Below are 25089 nucleotides of genomic sequence, written 5' to 3'. Positions count from 1 at the left end.
CGCTCTATGAGTTCTCTTCTATATAGAGCATGATCTCATTTTTTTTAAACTCTTAACCCCTTTCATTCATTCTTCCATCCCCAATCCCTGCCTATGGCAACCACAAAATCATTCTATTTATGAGCTTGATATATTTTAAAATTCCACATATAATAGAGATCATGCAGTATTTATCTTTCGATGTCTAATAAATTATTTCACTTAACATAATGCCATCAAGCTAGGTGTGTGTGTGTGTGTGTGTGTGTCACAATTTCTTTATCCATTCATCCATCAATGGATACTTAGGTTATTTCCGTATCTTGGATACTGTAAATAACGCTGCCATAAACATGCAGGTGCATGTAACCTTTCAAGTTACCATTTTCATTTTCTTCTGATAAATACCCAGAAGTGGAACTGCTGAAGAGTGCAGTAGATTTATTTTTAATTTCTTAAGAAATCTCCATATTGTTTAACATAGTGGCTGTATCGATTTACATTCCCACCAACAGTGCACAAGGGTTCCCTCTTCTCCATATGCTCGTCAATTTTTATTTCTTGTCTTTTTGATAACAGACATTCTAACAGATGTGAGGTGATATCGCATTTTGTTTGTTTATATTTCCCTGATAACTGATATTGAGCACCTTTTCATGTGCCTGTTGGCCATTAGTATGAGGTCTGATAATTAAGTTCACAAACTTGTTGCAACAATGTTGCTAACCTTTTCTGATATCAGAGGGATTATTCATTATGAATTTGTACCAACCGGACAATCAGTTAACAAAGTTTACTATTTGGAAGTGCTGAGAAGGCTGCGTGAAAAAGATGAAAACGACCTGAACTTTTCGCCAACAATTCATGGCTTTTGCATCACGACAATGCACTGGCTCACACGGCACTGTCTGTGAGGGAATTTTCAGTCAGTAAACAAGTAACTGTATTGGAACACCCTCCCTACTACTGGGTTACCTAATCTGGCCCCCAATGACTTTTTTACCCAAAGAAAAAGGAAATATTGAAAGGAAAACATTTCGATGACATTCAGGACATCAAGGGTAAGATGATGATAGAGCTGATGGCCATTCCAGAAAGAATTCCAAAATTGCTCTAAAAGGTGGACTAGGTGATGGTGTCAACGCATAGCTTCCCAAGGGGAGTACTTCGAAGGTGACTGTAGTGATATTCAGCAATGAGGTATGTAGCACTTTTTCTAGGATGAGTTCGCAAGCTGAACTGTCAGACCTTGTATGTCTTCTTTGGAAGAAAAACATCTATTCAGATCTTCTGTCCATTTTTTAATTGGATTATTATTATTTTTTTGACTATTGAATTGTATGAGGTTTCTGGGGGGGTGGATACTAAACTCTTGAAACATATATGATTTGCAAATGTTTTCTCCTATTCAATAGGTTGTCTTTTCATTTTTTGATTGTTTTGTTTGCTGTGCAGAAGCTTTTTAGTTTGATGGAGTCCCACTGGTTTATTTTGCTTTTGCTGCTTTTGCTTATTGTCAGATTAAAAACAGTATCACCAAGAATTGTAGCAAGGAGCTTACTGCCTGTGTTTTATTCTAGTTTTATGGTTTCAGGTCTTACATTTAAGTCTTTCATCCATCTTAATTTTTGTGTGTGATATAAAATGGTGGTCAAGTTTCATTCTTTTACATGTGGCTGTCCAGTTTTCCCAACACCATTTACTGACAAGACTGCTCTTTCCCCATCACATATTCTTGGCTCACTGTCACAAATTAATTGACCCTATATGCAGGGGTTTATTTCTGAGCTCTGTAATTTTTTTGTTTGAAAATTTATTTATTTATTTATTTTCCTTTCATCACCATATATTTAACCCTGTTTACCTTCTTCTACCACCTCCGATCCCCTTACCCTCAGGTAATCACTAAACTGTTGTCTGTATCCATGAGTTTTTGTTTCTTTGTTTTGTTCCTTTGCTTTCAGTTTTATATCCCATATATCAGTGAAGTCATATGGTTTGTGACTTTTTCTGACTTATTTCCCTTAGCATAATAATCTCAAAATTCATCCATGTTGTCACAAATGGCACTGTTTCATCTGAGTCCTGTGATTTATTTCACTCCTTATTTATATGTCCGTTTAATGCCAATAGCATGTTTTAATTACCAGAGATCTGTAATGTAGTCAGGATTCAGGGAGCATGACACCCCCCGTTTTGTTCTTCTTTGTCAAGATTGGTCTATTTGGGCTCTCTTGTTTTTCCATGTAAATTTAGGATTATTTGCTCTATTTCTGGAAAAAATGCCACTGGACTTTTGATATGGATTGCACTGAATCTTTAAACTGTTTTAGGTAGTATGGACATTTCAACAATACTGACTTTTTCTATCCATGAACACAGAATATGTTTCCATTTATTTGTGTCTTCTTCAATTTCACTCATAATATCTTTGTTTTCAATATACAGGTCTTAAAATTCCTTGATTAAATTTATTCCTAGGCATTTTATTCTTTTTAATGCAACTGTAAATGGACTTTTTCTTAATTTCGCTTTCTGAATGTTCATTAGTCTATAGAAACACAACAGAAATTTGTGTTTTCATTTTGTATCCTACAATTTTATTAAATGTGTTTATTAGTTCTAACATTTTCTGATGGAGTCTTTAAGGTTTTCCACATATAATATGTCATCTACAAATAGTGACAATTTTACCACTTCCTTTTTAATTTAGATACCTTTTATTTCTTTTTCTTGCCTAAATGCTCTGACTAGGACTGCCAGTACTATGTTGAATAAAAGTGGTGAGAGTGGGCATCCTTGTCTTGTTCTTGACCTTAGAGGAAAAGCTTTCTGCTTTTCATCATTGATCGTGACATTACCTGTGGGCTTGTCATATATTACCTTTATTATGTTGAGGTACATTCCCTCTATATCCGTTTTGTTGAGTTTCATAAATAAATATTGAATTTTGTCAACTGCTTTTCGTGTATGTATTAAGATGACCATATGATTTGTATCCTTCATCTTGTTAATGCAGTGTAGCACACTGATTGTGGATGTTGCACCATCCTTGCATCACCTGAACCAATCCTACTTGATCACAGCAATGAGCCTTTTAATGTACCGCTGAATTTGGTTTCCTAATATTTTGCTGAGGATTTTTAAAAGCTTTGTCAAGGGTCTGGCTTCCAACCAGCCTGAATATAGGTGCTGAGATTCTCCCCTTGAGGACAACAGGTCTTGGCACATCCTTAACTACTGGGAGTTATTAAAAATATAATAGTCTACTTAGACAAGCACAAAGATTTGAGAGACAATAAGGAGATGGGGCAGGGTTAAATGACAAGATTCACCCCTCCCACACACATAAGGCCACTCATTCAAAACTGTGAGAGGTGGTTGTTCTATCTGTACAGAAACCAATAAAGTGAGTCAAGTAAAATGAAGAAACAAGCAGAATACATTCCTAATGAAAGAACAAGACAAAATGTCACAAAAACAACATTTATGACATGGAGAGAAGTAATTTACTTGACAAAAAGTTTAAAGTAATGGTTACAAAGTTGCTCACAGAACTGGGGAAAAGAATGGATTAACATAGTGAGTGAGAATTTCAACAAATAGATGGAAATTATAAGAATGTACCAAATAGAAGTCACAGAACTGAAGACTACAATAATGAAACTGAAAAAAGTACACTAAAAGGCTTCAATAGCCGACTAGCTGAAGCAGAGGAAAGGATCAGTGAATTAAGGATAGGGCAGTGGACCTCACCCAATCAGAGCAGCAAAAAGTAACAAAAGAATGAAAACCAGTGTTTACAGCTTAATGAACAATATCAAATGGGCTAACATTCTATCACAGGGCTCCCAGAAAGAGAAGAAAAAGGGAAAAAATCTTATTTGTGGGAAGAGCTGAAAACTTCCATAACCTGAGGAAGGAAACAGGCATCCACATCCGGAAAGATTCAATAAGATGAACCCACAAAACCCATACCAAGAACATGATTAAAATATCAAAAGTTAAAGACAAGGAGAGAATATTATAAGCAGAAAGAGAAAAACAACTTCTTACATACAGGGGAACCCCGATAAAACAATCAGCAGATTTTCCAGCAGGCCAGAAGGGAGTGGCACGATATATTCAAAGTGCTGAAAGAAGAAAACTTCCAACCAAGAATACTCTACCTGGAAAAGTTATTCAGATATGAAGGAGAGATAAAGGTTTTCCAAACAACCAAAAGCTAAAGTAGTTAATTCCTACTAAACCACCTTCCAAGAAATGTTAAAGGGACTTCTTTAAGCTGAAAAGAAAGGGTGCTTAGTAATTAGTAATAAAAAAGATACATGAAAGAATAAATCTCACTGGAAAGGTAAATATACAGTAAAGATAGTGGATTAATCACTTATAAAGCTACTATGAAAGTTACAAGCCAAAATTAGTAAAAATAACTGATTATAATAATTAGTTAAGGTATATACAAGATAGAAGGATCTAAAATATGACATCAAAAGAAAATGTGGCAGGAGAAAAGTAAAAACGTTGAGCTTTAGAATGAGATTAAACTTGTTAGCAACTTAAAATAGACTGTTATAGATATAAGCTGTTATATGTAAGCTTCATGGTAAGCACAAAGCAAAAACCCACAGTAAACATACAAAAGATAAAGGAATGTAAATATATCACTAAAGAAAGTCATCAAATCACAAAAGAAGAGTGCAAGAGAAGAAAGGAACGGAAGAATTACAGTCAGAAAACAATTAAGAAAATGGCAATATGTGCACATCAATCAATAATTACTTTAAATGTAAAAAGACGACATACTCCAATCAGAAGTCATAGGGTGGTTGAATAGATTTAAAGAACAAGACCCATCTATATGCTGCCTCCAAGAGACTCACTTTAGAGGTAAAGACACACACAGACTGAAAGTGAAGAGATGCAAAAAGATATTCCATGGAAATTAAGACCAAAAGAAAGCAGAAGTAGCTACATTTGTATCAGACAAAATAGGTTTTAAAACAAAAACTGTATTAAGAGACAAAGATGGGCACTACATAATGATAAAGCACTCAATCCAACAGGAGGAAACATTTGTAAATATTTATGCACCCAACATAGGAGCTTCTAAATATACAAAGCAAATATTAATAGACCTAAAAGGAGAAATAGTAATACAATAATAGTAGGGGGGGTTTAATATCTCACATTGATGGATAAATAATCCAGACAAACGAAAAATCAGTAAGGAAACATTGGCCTTAAATGACACATTAGATCAGACAGACTTAACAAATATACACAAAACATTCCATCCAAACGAAAATGGGAATATAACATACCAAACGTTGTGGGTTCAGCAAAAGCAGTTACAAGAGGAAAGTTCACAGCAATAAAATGCCTACCTCAAAAACAAAACAAAACAAAACTTAACCTAACTTTACACCTCAAGAAACTAGAAAAGAAACAAAGCCCTAAGTGAGTAGAAGAAAGGAAATAAAGATTACAGAAAAAATAAATGAAGTTGAGACCAAAAAGATAATAAAGAAAAATCCATGAAACTAAGAGCTGGTTCTATGAAAAGAAAAACAAAGTTGGGAAAACAAGAAAAAAACAGACTCACCCAGAAAAACAGACAGGACTCAAATAAATAAAATCAGAAATGAAAGAGAAGGGACAACCGACACCAAAGAAATAGTCATATGAGCGATCATACGCCAACAAATCGGACAACCCAGAAAAAATGAATAAACTCCTAAAAACATACAAACAACGTACTAAAATCAAATAATGATGAAACAGAAAATCTGAACAGACTGATTACACTATTAATATGGAAGCAATTTTCAAAAGCCTCCCAACAAACAAAAGTCTAGGAGCAGACAGTTTCAATGATTCATTCTACCATTCAAAATAGAATTAATACCAATCCTCAAAACACGCAAGAGGAGTGGACTCTTCCAAACTCATTTTATGATGCCAGCATTACCCTGATACCAAAACCAGACAAGAACGTGAAAAGAAAATTACACTCAATATCCCTGATGAACACAGATTGCATAAGTACTATTTCTAAGACTTCTTTCAGTTCTGGGATTTTTAAAGATCTCTATCCTATAAAAAAATAACATTTTATCAAGAGACAAATAGAACTTACTAAATCCTAAATGAATTTGAATGTTGTGGAAATGTTTAGGTAAAATAAGTTTGCAGTTTGGTAAATTTTGTATTTGACAGGTAAAATGTCAAGTTAGGTTACAGTTCCAACACTTTTAGTTTAATTTAATTACATTATGTACAGATTGATTATTTTACATACCAGCCACTGTTGTCCATAAACAAATACATGATTTTTGGCAATGTCAACTCTATCCCATGCCAATGTAAGGATGAGCTGGTCAAATGCAGATGCATTAGTACCTAATTGAATAAATAAAATAGTTGATAAGTTCAATTAATTTACCTTCATTAAAATGTGAACACTTATGAATTCTCCCAACTCCCTTTTAAACTAACTTACACAGTTAGTGTCAGTCACTGTTCAGAGGTAGCCTGCCTCAAACAGAAAAGGTAACCCTCAGGGTTGAGGACTTTTATTTTTCCAACTATATAAAAGGCACAGTCTTATACTACAAAGAGTTCAGATCAAAGAGAAGAAAAGATGCCCTGTTTCTATTATACAGATAGTACTGACAAAATTATGAAAAATATCCTTTCAGGTGCTTCTCTGTGCATATATAAATTAACATGTATACTTTTAATTATTTATGCAAAAGTGGATCACACTATACAAAGTATTCAGCAGCCTGCTTTATTTACCATAATATCATACCTTAGTTTTCCATAACAGTACATATACGGAGGGTGCCAAAAATATATATACACATTTTAAGAAAGGAAAATTGTATTAAATTGTAATACTCAATATATACCGATAACAAAAGATGAATACAAGTCACGTTTGACTTCTGCAATTACAAGAGGTGCTCAAAGTGGTTACCATCAGTATCCAGACACTTCTGATTACAGCGAACTATTGCTCAAGCAACGTTGACCATAGTGTCCACTTATATACATATTTTTGGCATGCCTGGTAGATTTACCTTGTATACATATCAATACGTTTTAAAGGTGAACTAAAATTTATTCAATAAATATCCTACTGGGCATTCGGGTTATTTTCAATTTTCTGGTAAGTATACTTTGTGCACGTTTGATAATTTACATAGGATGATTTTATAGAAGCCAAATTGGTAAGTAGAAGGACATATACTTTGAAGTTTTTGATATACTGCCAAAATACATTCCAGAAAGGTTATAACATCCATCAGAGGTATAAGAATACCTATTAGAGGGACAAAGATTTTTTGCAAACTTTACTTTCTAAAAATTATAACACTGACCATCTTTCCACATTTCCTCCAAGGATTTGTATTATTCTGCTAATATCTTTTACATAAAGTATGACTCATTTTTCCATGAGGTAGTCATCTTTTTATTTTTAACAACAGCTCTCTGTGATCCCTCCACATTCTTTTTCCTTAGTTTCCTCATCTATAAAATAAGGAAAATAATAAGAAATCTTCCCCCTAAGACTATTGTAAAGGTAAAATAAAATAAATACTCTACACCACTACAACATAGAAAGTATATGGCAAATACTAGGTGCTCTCTTTTTAGATCGTATTTTTATGCAATCCCATTTACTGAGCTTTCCCTTAGTAGTTTCTTGCTATCCCATTACTTATGATCTCTTGTTCTCAAGATTATGTATATGTTATATTTTATTATATATTTTTAAAATGTGTGATCTACTGGCAATTTATTGTGGTCTAATATTTTGGAAATTCTTGTAAATGATAACAAGAATAATGCCCTCTTGCTCAGCTCCTGCCACCTCACTGCATAATGGGGTTTTCAGGTACTTAGATGGGACATCATTTTAGTTTTTAATTTTAAAAGATTTTTCACTGCAATATTGTTTGTTATATCAGTTGGATGTCTTTGGCAAGATAATGAGAGAAAAATAATTCAATGTGCTTAACCCCTTAATCCTAGAAGACATCCCTATTTTTCTTTCCAAATTTCCCTTCAGAATGAAAATTGCATGTTTAAGAATGTTATTTTTTGGGTGGCCGGATGGTTCAGTTGGTTAGAGTGTGAGCTCTGAACAACAGGATTGCCGGTTCGATTCCCACATGGGCCAGTGAGCTGCGCCCTCCACAACTAGACTGAAGACAACGAGCTGCCGCTGAGCTTCTGGCGGGGCAACTGGATGGCTCAGTTGATTAGAACACGAGCTCTTAACAAGGGTGCCAGTTCAATTCCCGCATGGGGTGGTGGCTGTGCCCCCTCGACTGAAAGCAGCGACTGGACTTCGTGCTGAGCTGCGCCCTCCACAACTAGACTGAAGATGACTTGGAACTGATGGGCCCTGGAGAAACACACTGTTCCCCAATATTTCCCAATAAAATTTAAAAAAAAATTCATTGAAAAGAAAATGCTATTTTGAATTTCTATCAACTAATATCTTTTTACCTTTATATACTTATTTTTTTAGCCAATCAAAAATGTGACACATTCTTAGGATAATTAAATAGGTCTGGTGGCATAAATCCTGCTATAAACTTTTAGAAAAATTCTACAAGATAAAAACAGAAGCAAACTTATTGTCAAAAAAATGTGTCTTTCACAAAGAAAAATTATTGAAAAAAAATCAGGTCCAAACACTTTGCTAAATTAAAAAGTCCTATCTTGTATAAACAGGACATAAATGAATGATCTTACAAAAAAAAAAGTTTAAATCTTACCTTTAAGCAGTGCAGTAAGTATTGCTACATCTATGTCATGATGTTCATCTGATCCAATGTGGAAAACAGTGATCTATTTAAAGATTAATTCATAATATTATGCCATTACATTTTAAAAGCCAAGGCATAAGACATAAAACAGAGAGTAATTGCAAACTACATGGAAGATACAGTTTTGGAAGGATTTTTTGGTCAGAAATAAGGAACCAAAAAACATAATATTATTGTAAAAGAGTTTGTATAATTTAGCAAATAAAATGGTAAGTATACTCAAAATGTTTGGTTTCATTTTTTGACCTATCTTATGTTCTTTACTACTGAGTAAGTGACTTATGGGCTGAGGCTATAGATTACTTATCTGAGAAAATCCTGCTGTTCCTTCTACAGAGTGAACACTTATTCTATTATGTGTCCTTGATGAGAATTTTTTTTACTGCAAATTTCTTTAAATTATTTGAAGTGTAATACCATTTGAGATTTTTATTTAATAACCTTTTTCATAAAGTAAAAGACTACTGTAATAACCTCAATACAAATTTTTCAACTAACTTTATTTCATAGTGTACAAAAATGAAATACATCATCCACCTACTATAGAGTTGATAAACTTTATCTCTGAAAACTTAAAGCCATGTTTAGATGACTGAAAATCAAGCAACACTGATCTTTAATTTAATTTGAGCACTCAAGTTTTTTTTGTCTATTAATCAATACATTTTAGAGGAGCCAATAACAAACTCTTTAGCATTCTTCCTTGATTCTGGCCCTTGTCTGTTGAGGCCTAGTTATGAAACTTTTCCTAAAACAGATGTACAAATATATATCTCAATACCGTATAAAAACTATAATTCTTCTTCTAAGCTACCTTTTAACTTGAACAAAACAATAAATGACATCTTTACATGGTTAAAAAAAAGATATGAAAATTTAAATTCCAAATTAAAAACCAGTTTTTCACCAATTTAGAATGTGCTTTGAATAAAATAAAAAGGCTTATTTACTGTGCTAAAATCTACTTACAAGCTCCTTTCTTTTCATGCACTCCATCAGTGTTTGAAATAAATGAATTGCTTCACTCTGGCCAAAGTTAAATGTTTTTTTGATGGTTGAAATAATATCAGGTTCTGCTGCATCAGGAAGATTCCTAGAGTAAGAGTTAACAAAACTTAATTCACTGATTTCTGTTTCCATTATTTGTAGAATATGAAATGAAGGACAGGTGAATCCATGTAAGACCTTTAAAGCTAGTGCATTAATTTTAAATACTTGACTCTCAGTGAAATTCTCTCCTTCATGAGACTCCCACTATAATTCATAAGGGGTAAAATGGAATGGAGTTATTGTTCTGAAAATTTTTTACAAGGCATGTGCTGCAATAGCAGCATTCACATTTTAAAAGATATTATATAAAGATAATTTTAAGACATTACGCTGTATAGAGCAGTATTTCACCAAAATGTCTTAAACATGACCATACTTGCATTTTTATTTTTCTTAATAGGTATTATATTTATATGGCTCAAAAATATAATGATGTAAAATAATTTAAAATATAAAAATGTGAAAATTCATGGAAGTCTCCTTCCCACTGTCTTCTATCTGACCTGTTCTATCTCAATTGCTTTCAAGTAACACTACTAGTCTGTATAACTTTCCAGGATCTCTGTCTATATATACAAAAAATTATCCTCTCTCTTTTTCTACATAAATGACACAATATCTTTTATGCTACTCTACATGCTACTCTACATCTTCCTTTTTCTGTGTATATGCAGAGTGCCAAAAAAATGTATACACATTTTAAGGAAAGGAAAAAACTGTATCAAAATTACATTGATAGTAACCATTTTGAGCATCTCTTATAATTGCAGAAGTCAAACATGACTTGTAGTCTTCTTTTGTTATCGGTATATATTAAGTATTACAATTTTAATACAGTTTTTTTCCTTTCTTAAAATGTGTATACATTTTTCTGGGACCCTCCGCATCTTGATAATCTTCCCAAATCTATGTACAGATACCAACCTTACTCAGCTATAAACTATTCCATTGTGCAGAGAGATCATAATTTATTTGGTTTATCTAGTCCCTTTGATATATGTTCAATTTTGTTCCAATCTTTTACTATTGCAAACAATGCTGTAACGAGTAACTTTAAACGTGTTATTTCATGTGTACAAGAACATCTAAAGAACAATTCCCAGAAATGGAACTACTACGTCAAAAGATATGTGCCTCTGTATGTTCGACAGATCTTGCAAAATTGTCCTCTATGAATACACTGCTATATTTTAATTCATTTCAATAATGTATCAGACAGGCTATTTCCTCAAACCTTAACAAGACATTGTATTAAACTTGAAATTTTCATGTTCATACACTAAAATGAATCTAATATCCAAAAACCACAAGCTTCATTATATAAAGTTATCAAAAATTTGTTGTAATTATACACTTACCCTCCTTCTTCTGTTTGTTTATGAATATATGCCAGCAGATCTGCAGCTCTGCCTGTTCCTTCACATACGACAACTGGAACAGGAGGACTTTCCTGAAGGTATTCTAAAACTGTGAGGATAACATTTGGCCCACCCTCAAATATAAGTGCCACCACAGGGACACCTTGACCAATTCCTAAAAAAGGTAAAAGATTAAGATATTAGGCAAAATTCAGTAATTTGATCTTGTTTTTTACCCAATCAAAAACAAAATAAAAATAAAGGCCACAATATAATTTCTCATTAAAACTGTTTTGACTTCATTTTAAGCACTCAACATGATGCTAGTCTGGCATAAATAAATTAAATACAGAGTAAATTACTTTTTCATTGACTTAAAGTCTGTTCTAAATGACAAAATTAGAAAATCCAATACATAATTAAGTATAAACTAGAATTTACACATTTATTGAAAAATAAAGTTACTTTACTTCATTAATTGGACTCTAGATAAGAAATTTTAAAAATAACTAGTTTTTAGTTTGCTTTTTAATACTTTATGAGTTGAACTTCTATATATCTGTTTTATTCATTTTTAAAATGTGTATTTCTAATTCCAAATACACTGAGACATTAATATAGAAATTAATGACAAAATCAGGATTTAAAAGTAACTGATCAATAGAATCCAAGAACTCTACAAGAATAACAGAAAAAAATTTAGTGAAGAATACCAATTTTTGTTTTTAATAATACCCTGCAATGCAGTTAGAGAACCCAAAATATAAGTAACTATAGTATTCTAAGACATTCCTAATTTTAAGAGATGCTATGACGCCACCATAATCTGAATGCACAGTTCTATAATTTTGAATTTCTATTTCACTTTGTCATTGAGCTCACTTCTTCGTGTCCTAGGATTATAAAATTTCTTCTTTTTGAAATAAAAATAGAAATGTTGAACCAGAAAGTTTTACCACCGTTGGAAAGGAAGACCAGTATCAAGAATACCAACTTTTAAGACACACCTCCCGAAGAGTGATACCTACTCATGTTATAAACTTTAAACAAGATGATCCTTACTTTGCAATAAAGCACTTTTCCCCCCTCGTTTACTCTTCATTCTTGACTATCAAAGTCATGTATTAGAATATATCACACATTAAGAATATTTCAGAATTCCTTGGGCTGTAATGGGGTTACAATAGCAACAGAGTTTCAAATGAATGTTTGGGGCTTTGGCCTCAATACCTGAATACCCTATTTGGCTTTAAGACTTCTTTTCCTAGGTCTTACTTGTCTAAGGTCAGTCATTCTTGGTTGTTTCATATGTTATCTTGCTATATAAGGAAATGAGCACTTCAAAGAACATTCTACCTTTTAAGAATGCTGCTAGCAATTAATACAGCCCAGAATAATTTCAACAGTAACAAATTTACAAATTCCCTTACTAGCATGAATTCTTTGCTGATTAATAGTTTTTTCAAGTTCTCTTCTCAGTCTGACTTCTGCCCCATACTTTCCAACAGTGCCATCATCCACCAATATGAAATGGGAATGCACATTATTCAGAACATTCAATTTGCTCAGAGGGTTCAATAATGTTTGATAAGGAGCAATCACCTAAACAATATCAAATATAAGAGTTAGTGGGAAGGATTAAATATAATGTAAAGTAAAAATAAACTGAAATAATCTGCAAAGGCAAGTATAGGTAAAATTCCATTTACCTATAGTAACAAAAAGAAAATATATCAAAAAGTACAAGCTTTGCTTAAGCAGATGAACATTAATCAATATGGGTTGAATGATATTTTGACTCTTACTGCAGAATATATAATATTTCATTATCACACATAAAGGCAGAAGCAGCAAATAAGTAAACAATATGAAGCAATAAGTAACAATTAGGCTATTAGTGAATAAAGAGCAATATGTAAAGGGCAATGAATAAAAGCAATCAAATGTCATATTGCTATTTATCTAGCCATAAGTAGAATCTTTAAAATTGATATTAGAAATTTAATTGCACTTAAAAGTTATTGTAATTCAGTAATTCCTTTTAAATAGTCTCTTGATAAATACCCACAATCAACTCACATGTCTTTAACCTATTCAAATAAAACACTAATATTTCATTCCTCTTAGTGACAATAAAATTAATTCTTAATGTCATTTGGTCATTAAAATTTTAATTACAAAGACTGGCATATGGAGAAGGTGTGAAATACCGTATTTCCCTGAAAATAATACCAGGCCTTATACCGTATTTCCCCCCAAATAAAACTGGGTCTTATATTAACTTTTGCTCCAAAAGACGCATTGGGGCTTATTTTCAGGAGATGTCTTATGTTTTTTCATGTACAACAATCTATATTTATTCAAATACAGTCATGTCATCTTCTTCTGGAACATCATCATAACGTACTAAATGCGGCCATCTGGCTGACAATCTTAACTGGGGCTTATTTTCGAGGTAGGTCTTATTTTCAGGAAAACACGGAAGTTACACAAAAAAGGCAGAAACCAAAATGCACCAACACTATATTTTATCTATGTATGCATTTTCAAAAAGATCAGAAGAAAGCCTCAGAAAAAAACTTTTTAAATGTAATTTGAAAAGTATGGTATGTTCATGAATATTTTAAGTTGAACGGCAATACATTTGCTCTAATTTTGTTTATGTATAAGTTCAAACATAAAAAATTTTAAAACCACTCTTACATCTCTCCCAACAAGATCATTTCTGTTCTCAATTACGCCCCAGGGAGCTATTCCAATAGTGCAAATCTTTCGAGATGATCTGGAAGCGTGTTCTTTGAGGGCATCACCAACATGTTTGGCCACACCTGTTCATACAAAATTTAATTCACTTTATTTGAAAGTCTCCACTGTGTTAAGAATCCCGTGCTCAATCTGTAACATTACAATTTGTGTTAATTTTCTTTACACATACACGATAAAAGGCAAAAAGGTCCAAAAGACAAACTTACAAAAGAAAACGACCAAAAAGGTAAAAAAAACCCCACCAAAACCATGATATCAAATCACTACAACTGCCTGAAACACATGTAAAACTCACTTTTATTATGTTGCTAGGCCTCATCCTCTTAGATTCCTCATGTAAGTAGCTTTTTGTTACTGAGCTACACATCATTTTTAAAAAATGAAGAGCATGGCTCAGAACTATAAGTAACATACACACACACACACAATTATACAAGTTGTCCAACTGAATCAAAAATTGGGAGAACAGTAGAAAAGACAATTCAAAAGAATATATAACTCCTCATTATCACTTGTTACGAACTGAACTGTATCCGCCCCCAAATTCCTACATAGAAATCTATATACTAGTACCTTGGCATGTGACTGATTTTGAAAACAGGTCCTTTAGAAGAGTTACCACATTAAAATGAGGCCATTAGGGTGAGCCCTAATCCAATCTGACAGGTGTTCTCATAGGAAGAAGAAAGTTGGACAAAAAGAGACACTAGGAATGCACATGCACAGAGGAAAGGCCACAAGAGGACATATTATAGTAAGAATGTTGCCATCTGCAAGTCAAGAAGAGAGGAACTAAACCTACTAACATCTTGATCTTGGACCTACAGAACTGTGAGAAAATAAATTTCTTTTTTTCAAGCTACCTCAATCTGTGGGATTTTGTTACAGCAGCCCTAGCAAACCAGTGCCATCACTCAGTTTAGTTCTTATAATGCATTAGATTTCATTTCTCACCTGAATATGGAAGTAGCATCTTCACTGGTCTTCCAACTGCTGTCTTGACTGTTTACAGTCTATTTTCAAAACATCATCCAAGTGATCTTCACTCGTCAACTCTGCTTAAAACTGTCCTTTCTCAGAGTAAAGGCTCAAGTACTTATAATGGAGTACAAGGCCTTATATAATGATCTGCCTACTGCCCAGCTATTCACCACGCCACCCCATTCTAGCCGCCATCAAACACCCGTAACTTTCTGATCTCATCACTTAGCGCTCCTTGTTCATTCCACCAAGGTGCGCTGGACTATTCTTACTGGTCTCCCAACAAACAGTAGCTGTTTCTTCTGCTTTAAATGCTCTGCCCCACATTATTCTTATCTTGTTCCCTCATTCCTTCCATCTCTACTCAAATGTCACCTTATCAGTGAAGCCCCCTCCACCATCCCTTATTATTCCTCCTTTATATTTCATGTGTCTTCATAGCACTTATCATGTAACATATTATACATTATTTAGCTATGTTTGTTTGTTGTCTGCATCTCCCCCATTAGAATATAAGCTCCATGAAGGTAAATATTTTACTTGTTGTGTAGAACGACACATTTTTAGCAGCCAGGAGAATGCCTGACACACAATGAGGTTCAAAACACAGTTGCTGGTAATGAATTAGGTATTTACAAGCTAATTTAAGTAGTAATTGTTTTACTTTGGATATTAAAATTAATTTGCCTTCCTTATATCTAACCTGTATAGGGAAGACTTGGAAGGAAAGATTATAGTATACCAGGAGTGCCAAACAAATGTATACAAGTGGACACTTTGGTCAACGCTGCCCAGGCAGTAGTTCGCCGTAATCAGAAGTGTCTGGACGTTGATGGTAACCACTCTGAGCACCTCTTGTAATTGCAGAAGTCAAAGGTGACTTGTATTCATTTTTTGTTATTGGTATATATTGAGTATTACAATTTTAATAGTTTTCTTCTCTTAAAATGTGTATACATTTTTTTGGCACCCACTGTATTAAAAATTATTTTTCAAAGCTACTTCTTACCACTGCCTAGGTAATAGACTGCCACTCTTCTACAATTTACCAGCAGCCAGAAAGTGACAGAAATAATACTTTGCTATAGTAGGGATCATCAACCTTTTCTTGTAAAGCACCAAATAGTAAATATTTTAGGCTTTGCAAGACGTACAGTCCAACATTCATTGCTGCTGTTGTAGCACAAAAGTAGCCATAGATAATACAAAAACAAATGAGTGTGGCTGTGTTCCAATAAACCTTTATTTACAAAAACAAGGAGTGGGCTGGATTTGGTACATGGACCACAGTTTGCCAACCTCTGCTCTAAAATGCATTATTTTTAAAAAAGAAAAACCAAATACTTTTATAGTTACCATGTATACCTAGGAACTGTAGATTATTTAACAGAAGAACTGAATATATTTATATTCAATGCTAACTATTATTTCAAATATCTAATTGATATTATGAAAAATTTACAAACACACTAAATAAAATTGGTGTACTCATCACATTACCTGTGTTTACTCCTCCAGTTAAAATCCAGGCTCCGGTTGTAACTGCAGCTTTAATGAGACCCTTTCCAAGCAACTGCTTGATTCGTGGGTGAAGCTCAAATTTCTGCATGCCCCCATGTACAGAGATAACAAGTTTGGGCAATTCCATTTGCCATTCTTTAAGCAGAAGTTGCAGAATGACTTCAGTTTTGGTGTCATATGACAGTCTGACATACTAAAAAAGATTTTTAAAAGAACAAAATAATTGAATATGGTCGCAAGTTTCATAATGCAACATTATACAAATTTAGAAAACTTCTACTTAAATCAGATTGTTACAAATAGATTTCATAGGCTACTTTTACTAGATTTATACTCCTACAAAAAAGCAACAGATGATTTTCAAGTTGGAAAATCATTCTGTAAGAGCTATAGTAGTGGCACTCAAATTTTTAAACCTTAAGATTAAGACATATAAATGTTACTTTTTCTGTTTACATAAACTCAATTACCATTCATCAAATTTACAAATTTATCCAAAGTATTTATTAGCTTATTTAACTATGACTATGCCGTGAATGAGAAGTAGTGAATTAAGGCTAGCTATGATGATGGGAAAAGGGAAAAAGAGAATGGTGAAAAAGAGGAGGCTTCTACAACTCTTGCTATTAAGAGAAGCAAATATTGAATTACCTGTTTGAAAGTTTTGTCAAGGATATTATTCATTTATAATAGAATTGTGACTGTGTAGTGAAATGACAAAGATATTTTTAATACGGATAACTGTTTTCCTCACTGGAAGTAATTGTGGATTTGACCCACAAATTACTGAAAATAAATTTTACTCCAGAGTACCTTAAGAATGCTGTAATGAGATTTGTTCTATACTAAAGTCTTTCTGGATTAGTTTTAACTCATTGTTATGCTTAAGTATATAAAGTTGTGTTTGGAAAACAGTTCAAAATTAAAAAAAAAAAAATTGTTGGGGTGGCCGGTTAACTCAGTTGGTTAGAGCACGATGCACATATCATCAGAGTTGCCAGTTTGATCCCCGTATGGGCCACTGTGAGCTGTGCCCTCCAAAACTAGTTTGAATCAACTACTTGACTTGGAGCTGATGGGTGCTGGAAAAACACACGTAAAATAAATAAAAGTTTAAAAAGAAAAAAAAGATTGTTAGAAATAAATGAGGAATTCCACTTCTGGCAATGATGACTAGGTTGTTTTGGATTAATTCTGCCCCTGCAAACTACAGAAACTAGAAAACAGATCAATAACATCTATCTTAAAGCATCAGAAAGCTACAAAAGCAGGGAAACTTAAGGAATCAGGATCCAAGAGAATAGGAAAACTTGGAGAGGTATGCCCACCATTTGGCACTGTTTTCCCATCAAGGCAGAGAGGCAGGATAAATTGTTGGTAATAATTATGTTTTGGGTTTTAAAGTACAGAAAGAAATATAATTAATACCAACAAAAGCACGTAAGTGATGAGGGAAATAAATGCAGTTACAAGTATTTCAAAGGTTCTTGCATTGTCCAGGAAGTAGTAAAAGTACTTAATTTATAATATAACAAGTAAAAAATGTATTTTATAGTGTTTATTATGAGATTAACCTAAAAGATAGAAAAAGAATGTGTAATATGCTAATAAGGAAAGAGAGAATAAAAAATACTTAATTCAAAAGACACGAAAGAGAATAAAGAAAAAGTGAGACAGTAGACAATATTTAAAAAAATTACATTCCGCTTGAAAAGAGACCTCTTAAACATAAGAAAAGGTTAAAAGTAAAATAAAATTTAGATATACTGATCACTGAAAAAGCAAACTTTGTCAGGAAAAATGACAAGAGATAAATAAAAGATATTTTATACTGATAAAAGGTTCCAGTCACCAAACTATAACAATTCTATATTTGTATGCAACTATACAAAGAATTTCAAAATACATAAAGAAATGATTAAAACTAACTTGATGACATAGTGTTATATAAATTGTCAGATAATAAATGCATATTATTTATATAACAAGATAAATGAAGTAAAAAAATAAAATATGTGACATACCTTAGCTCTGTAGGAATGAGAACCCCCTTGAAAATTTATGACTCCATAAGCATCCGTTGGGCTCTGTTCTGTATGCTTTTCCACAGACCATTCTTCTAATGCCTGATTAAAATGGTCACCCAATTTCACATCTGAGTATTTCATGGCAAGACTTGCAGTAAAACAAGCATGTTGCTTGACCAAGCGACCACAAAAACACCTAAAGAAAAAAATGAGAGTTTAAAGACCTTTCAAAAAATTAGTCAATGAAAGAAACTGAATTAAAATGAATAAATGAAGGGTATAATCTGACCTTTTTGATTTTAGGATATCAATAAATTAACACCTTCACTACAGCACTGAAAAGGTATAAATACATTAGTATTTGATGATGTAGTCATCTAAACTTAATATGGGCTTCTACAAAATGTAGTATAGCCACATAACAGGATAGCATTCACCAACAGAAAGGAATGACCCACTAATAAACACAACAATATGAATGAATCTCAAAAATCATCATGCTGAATGAAAGAAGCCAGATGCCACGAAAAAGTACATATTTATGATTCCATGTATACAGAATTCAAGAAAATGCAAACTAATCTATATAGTGACTACAATGGTGGCCTGGGGTCAAGGGCAGAAAGAGGGTTTGCATTCTATCTAGAAGCACTTACTGGACCACTGTGTAGAAAGTAGGAATCCAATGTAGCTGCACAGTCTCACTGATTTGATAAAAAATCTTATCAGAGTTTGTAGAAGCCAAAGGAGCTAAAGTTTATAGGACAGAAAACAAAAAGAGGTGGGAGCACCAGAGAGAGAAAGAGTTCCAGACATATGCAGAAGGGTCTCCTTAAGCATGAGAACGAACAAATTAACCAAGGATATAGTAGGAACTACTAGACAGCAGTAGGCCAAATAATTCCTGATGTTTATATAGGGCAGGAAACAGTTTGTGTTTCCACCAGCTAGCCAGAATGGAAACATCTCATAATATGCAAGTCTATAATAGAGTCCTCGGAAGAGTAATACCTAATTAGAAAGGCTAAATTAGACCTAGACTGCATGTGCCTTGACAAAGTCTAAGTGCAAGACTTGAAAGCCTCCAACTGATCCAAAGTAACTTAACTGCATGCTAAAATAAGTCCAAAACTCCCTAATGGAATACAACAAAATCCAGCACCCAAAACACAAAATTCAGTGTACAGCACCGATCAGAAATCACTAGGCATGCAAAGAAGTAGTAAAATATAAGTGGAAAAAAAATCATTAATGAAGACCCAGAAACTGTAGTGAGATGATGAAATCAACAGAAGACACTAAAACAACTATTATAAATAAGCTCCAACTATTAAGAATATCTTGGGAAAGTGGGAAAAAATGAACTCAATGAGGGAGGAACTGGAAAGTACTTTTTTTAAAAAAGCCTAACTAGAACATCTAAAGATAATATAATATCTGAAATGAAAATGTCATACACTGGAATTCAGAACATATTAGTCTACAAAAAGAACCCAGCAAACCTGAAGACATAGCAATAGAATCTATCAAAAAGGAAACACTGAGAGAAAATACTGGGGGGAACAAAAGTAATAAGATCATTAGCAACCTGTGGAAAAATCAAGTAGCTCAACACACACCTAATTCAAGTCCTGGAGGTATAGGTACAAAAATTTGAAAATTATCTGATGGACAGATCTAGCAGTTCAGTAAGAACTAAACAAGCTTGAAGAAATTATGCTAGGGCATTGGTGAAAGCCAGTGATAAATCTTAAAAGCAGCCAGAAAAACAGAGCACAAATGTCACACGATGTACAGAAAAACAAAGATAAGAATGACAGCAGACATCTTGTCAAAAACTATGCAAGCCAAAAGTAACTGGTACAGCATCTTTAAAGTACTAAAAGGAAAAAATACTTATTAACTTAGAATCCTATAAGACTTGAACAAAACTATGAGCCAACCAAAGTGATTTTAATAGATGTTTATAGCACACTCTACCCAACTACAAAATAAAAATTCTACTCAAGTGCACAGGAAGTATTCACCAAGATTAACCATATTCTGTACGATAAAATAAGTCTCAATAGACTACAAAGGATGGAAACCACACAAAGTATGTTCTCAGACCACAAAGAAATTAAACTAGAAACCAATAAAATAAACATGCGGAAAATCCTCAAGTATTTGGAAATTAAACGATACACTTTTAATTACCTCATGAATCAATGAAAGGCACAAAAGAAACTAGAAAATATTTAGGACAAAATAAAAATAATACCAAAACATATGGAATGCAATTGTGCAGCATTTAGAATAAAAGTTACAGTGTGTGTGTGTGTATACACACACTTTATAGTTTAAAAATGTACTAAACACAGTAAAAATCTGTAATAGTTTAAATTAGAAAAGACCTTTCATGTAATATTCATCTAAACTTCTGTATAAAAACTAAAAAGAGCAAATTAAACCCAAAGTGAGCAGATGGAAAGAAATAAAAACACAATAAAACAAAAAAGAGAAAAACAATAAAGAAAAATCAATGAAACATAAAAAGCTTGCTCACTGAAAAGGCCAATAAAATTCAACATCCATGCACCATAAATTTTCAGCAAACCAGAAAAGGAAGGAACCTCCTCAACACAGATATCATACTTATTAAATCTTAGCCATGAGTACCACAACATTCTGAGTCTTGTAAGTCCTTCTAGCTAATCACCAAACCTAGGGGTTGTTTTAGGGACTCTTGATGAAAGTCAACAAAATGAAATAACTGTTTTCCAGCAATGACCAAGAGGAAGCATGGGGCATTGGTCCTTGAAATGAAGGAAATATATGAGGTGATTCTCCATGATTGTACCGGCCTTGGGCAATTTCTCAAACACTGTGCACAGGTGATGCCCAGGCAGAAAATAGCAGTGTCACTGAACTGAGCAAGGAGGCAGAAAACAGAATTCTAGGCTAGCGAAACAGTTATAATTTGTAGCAGTGTACCAAAGAGAGTTATACAGCGAGGGAGGCAAAGAAACTTGCATGAGAATTCACCATGGGTTCTTGGCCATGGACTGAGCTATATCTGTGTCAACACAGATGTTGAAATTAGTAAACAAAGATTTTAATGCAGGTATTATAAATGTATTCAAGTACTTATACAAATAGATGGTAATAATAAGGATCAGATAGGGCATCACAGGAGTGACATGGAAACTGCAGTAAAGAATCAAATGGAAATTCTAGAACTGAAAAAGATAATGCGTGAAATGAAAAGTTCACTGGATGGGCAAAGCAGAATAATGGAGATTGCAAAACTAAGGGTCAGTGAGTCTGAGGCAGATCAATACAAATTTGATAAATGGAAAAACTTTTAATTAAAAAAATAAAAATAGGGCCTCAGTAACCTGTAAAAAACAGTGAGCAATCTAACATATGTAACTGGAGTCCCAGAGGGAAGAGGAAGAGAGAACAGGGCAAAAACATATTTTACGAAACAATGGCTAAAGACCACATTACATACAGAAAAACAACTACATTAATGACAGCTCACTCCTGACTAGAAACAAGAGCCAGAAGACAATATGATATCTTTAAAATGTTGGAATGAGAACACTCTCGACTCAGAATTCTATATTCAGTGAAACACCCTTCAAAAAAAAAGAAAACTAACATATTTTCAGATAAACCAAGCTGAGAAAAATTAATCTGCATTATATCAAAAGCTCTTTTAAAAGAAGCTCTTCATCTTGAATGGAAAGACACCAGATGAAATTTCCCATTTCTAGAAGAAATGAACAAGAACGGAGATAGTAAAACAACTCAGTATATCCTAAATGAACTCATTCTATGCACTTTTGTTCCTAGTCTACTAAGCAGAGACCTTCTCATCTTCCTCTTACATTCCTTCATCAGATCTTAATAAACAACATTACTATTTACTTAGATGCCTAAGTAAGAAATTTAGGCATCATCCTCAAATCTTCCCTCTCTCCACACATTCACCAAATCCTACTGTTTCTCTCATTAGCCCCTTCAAATATGTCTACATTTCATAGCCAATATCTTAATTCAGGCTCTCATTTTTTTTTGCCAGAATTACTCCAAAATTTTCCAAACTATTTTTTTTTCCTAATTCAATCTCTGTAAAACAACAACTGCAGAGAGAGAGAGAGAGAGAGAGAGAGAGAGAGAGAGAGAGAGAGAGAAAGGGAAGGGAGGGAGGGGGCAAAGAGGAAGGGAGGGAAGGAAAGAGAGAGAGGAAGGAAGGGAGGGTAGGAGGGAGGGGAGAGAAAACCTTCCCCACACAATATCCATTAACATGAAATCAAAACTACGGGGCATATATACACAGAGAGCTTAAATGCTCTGGCCCCTACTTATTTTTTTCCAGACTCTGATCTCTCCAATATCCATCTTACATACTACATTCTGCTGTTTCCAGACAGAACCATAATCTTTTTCAGTCAGTTGTTTCTACATCCTGTTCTCTCTAAAATCACTTTCCCTCAATCTTTACCCAACTAATCCACAATCAACTTTAGAACTCTGCTCAGATACCTTCTCTTGAGTTTCAAGCAGCTTTACCTGATCCTTTACCTCCCAAGTGTGAGTAAAGTAACCCTCAAATATAACAGTCTGTGAATTTTATCCCACTGTATTCTGACATTTCTAACTTTTCTTTTTCAAAATTTATGCAATAGAATTATGTTATTAAACTTACCTGACAAGTTGCTGACAAATCTGACATCCTGGAAGGCATCTATAAACAAGGTAAATTTATTACTTTAAGGGGAAAAAAAAGTACTCTGAACTTTTTAAAAAATCTACACACAACTACAAAGAAAAATCATACATTCAGTTTAATTATTCAGTACACATCATAGGTCATTTTATACTTTGATTTGGACATTCAAAACTTTTTAAAACACAGCTTCCATGTTTAAACACAATTAGGTGTAACATAAAACCCAGAAACCATAAAAAACTGATTTAACTATGTAAAAATATATTTCTACATGACAGAAATATACCAATAAAGTCAAAAAACAAACTGAGAAAAAATATTTGTAGACAAAAAAATTAGTTTCCGTAATATATAGCTTCATCAAATCAATATAAAAAAGGTAAATATATGAACATACATATGAAAGGGCATTTGATTAGAAGATATATTTTTAAAATCCTTTAAGACAGTATTTTGGCAAGAATACAGAGAAAGGTAGTCTCATATCTGCTGGTGGGCATGTAAATCGATACATCTCTATGAAGGGCAATTTGACAATATTCATCAAAATAAAAGATACAGACTCATTCTCAAAATCCTATACTAGGGTCCGGCCTGGTGGCTCAGGCAGTTAGAGCTCCATGCTCCTAACTCTGAAGGCTGCTGGTTCGATTCCCACACGGGCCAGTGGGCTCTCAACCACCAGGTTGTCAGTTCAATTCCTCAAGCCCCGTAAGGGATGGTGGGCAGAACCCCCTGCAACTAAGATTGAACACAGCACCTTGAGCTGAGCTGCCGTTGAGCTCCAGATGGCTCAGTTGGTTGGAGCGCATCCTCTCAACCACAAGGTTGCCAGTTCGATTCCTCGACTCCCACAAGGGATGGTGGGCAGCGCCCCCTGCAACTAAGATTGAACATGGCACCTTGTGCTGAGCTGCCGCTGAGCTCCCGGATGGCTCAGTTGGTTGGAGCGCATCCTCTCAACCACAAGGTTGCCAGTTCGATTCCTCAACTCCCACAAGGGATGGTGGGCTGTGCCCCCTGCAACTAGTAACGGGAACTGGACCTGGAGCTGAGCTGCGCCTTCCATAACTAAGATTGAAAGGACAACAACTTGACTTGGAAAAAAGTTCTGGAAGTACATACTGTTCCCCAATAAAGTCCTGTTCCCCTTCCCCAATAAAATATTTCAAAAAAAAAAAACAATCCTATACTAAAAGTATAGGCTAAAAAATATATGTAGCATATGTGTAAAATGATTGAAGTATTACAGCATTTTATCCTAATAGCAAAAAGAAAACCAGAATAGCTAAAATCAGTAAGGGACTACCAAAACAAATTACAATACAGACATACAAGGTATGATCAAACAATATGCTGTTTAAATAAAAAAAATATATATTATTACAGTAAAAGATACGTTGCCATTAATTCCCATCAAAATACTACCCTCGCTTTGAACACACTTATCCCAACATTCTTGCCACTTTCTGAAGCAGTTCTGAAAGTCCTCTTTGATGAGCGTCCTTAGTTGCGCTGTCGTGGCTGCCTCGATGTCTTGAATCAATTTGACTTTGGGGAACAACCAGAAGTCACATGAGGCCAGATCCCGAAAATAACGTGGATGAGGACACACCGTGTTTTTACTTGACAAAAATTACCATATACCAGAAGCGATGTGTGACACAAGGCATCATGATGGAAAATGATTTATAACACCTTTTTTTAATCTTTATTTTTTTAATTAAATTTATTGAGGTGACAATGGTTATTAAAATTACATAGGCTTCATGTGTACAATTCTGAATACATCATCTATATATCACATTGTGTGCCTACCACCCAGAGTCAGTTCTCCTTCCATCCCC

General features: G+C 33.8%; 1 protein-coding gene across 1 annotated transcript in view; it reads right to left on the bottom strand.

Annotated features, from left to right (window-relative positions):
• Nucleotides 1-25089, bottom strand: part of TRPM7 (transient receptor potential cation channel subfamily M member 7) — a 104375-nt gene that overhangs the window by 55142 nt on the left and 24144 nt on the right. The window contains exons 3-11 of the mRNA XM_019730656.2: nucleotides 23219-23257; nucleotides 18523-18721; nucleotides 16478-16691; nucleotides 13934-14058; nucleotides 12661-12832; nucleotides 11231-11405; nucleotides 9792-9915; nucleotides 8772-8844; nucleotides 6281-6381 (exon numbers count right to left, since the gene is read on the bottom strand). Coding sequence (XP_019586215.2) covers nucleotides 6281-6381; nucleotides 8772-8844; nucleotides 9792-9915; nucleotides 11231-11405; nucleotides 12661-12832; nucleotides 13934-14058; nucleotides 16478-16691; nucleotides 18523-18721; nucleotides 23219-23257 — 1222 coding nt within the window. The remainder of the gene's footprint in view (nucleotides 1-6280; nucleotides 6382-8771; nucleotides 8845-9791; nucleotides 9916-11230; nucleotides 11406-12660; nucleotides 12833-13933; nucleotides 14059-16477; nucleotides 16692-18522; nucleotides 18722-23218; nucleotides 23258-25089) is intronic.

This window comes from Rhinolophus sinicus, linkage group LG03 (genome assembly GCF_036562045.2).
Source record: "Rhinolophus sinicus isolate RSC01 linkage group LG03, ASM3656204v1, whole genome shotgun sequence".
Taxonomy (NCBI): Eukaryota; Metazoa; Chordata; class Mammalia; order Chiroptera; family Rhinolophidae; genus Rhinolophus; species Rhinolophus sinicus.
The sequence above is the reverse complement of the archived record's forward strand: the minus strand, read 5'-3'. Positions and strand labels throughout refer to the sequence as shown.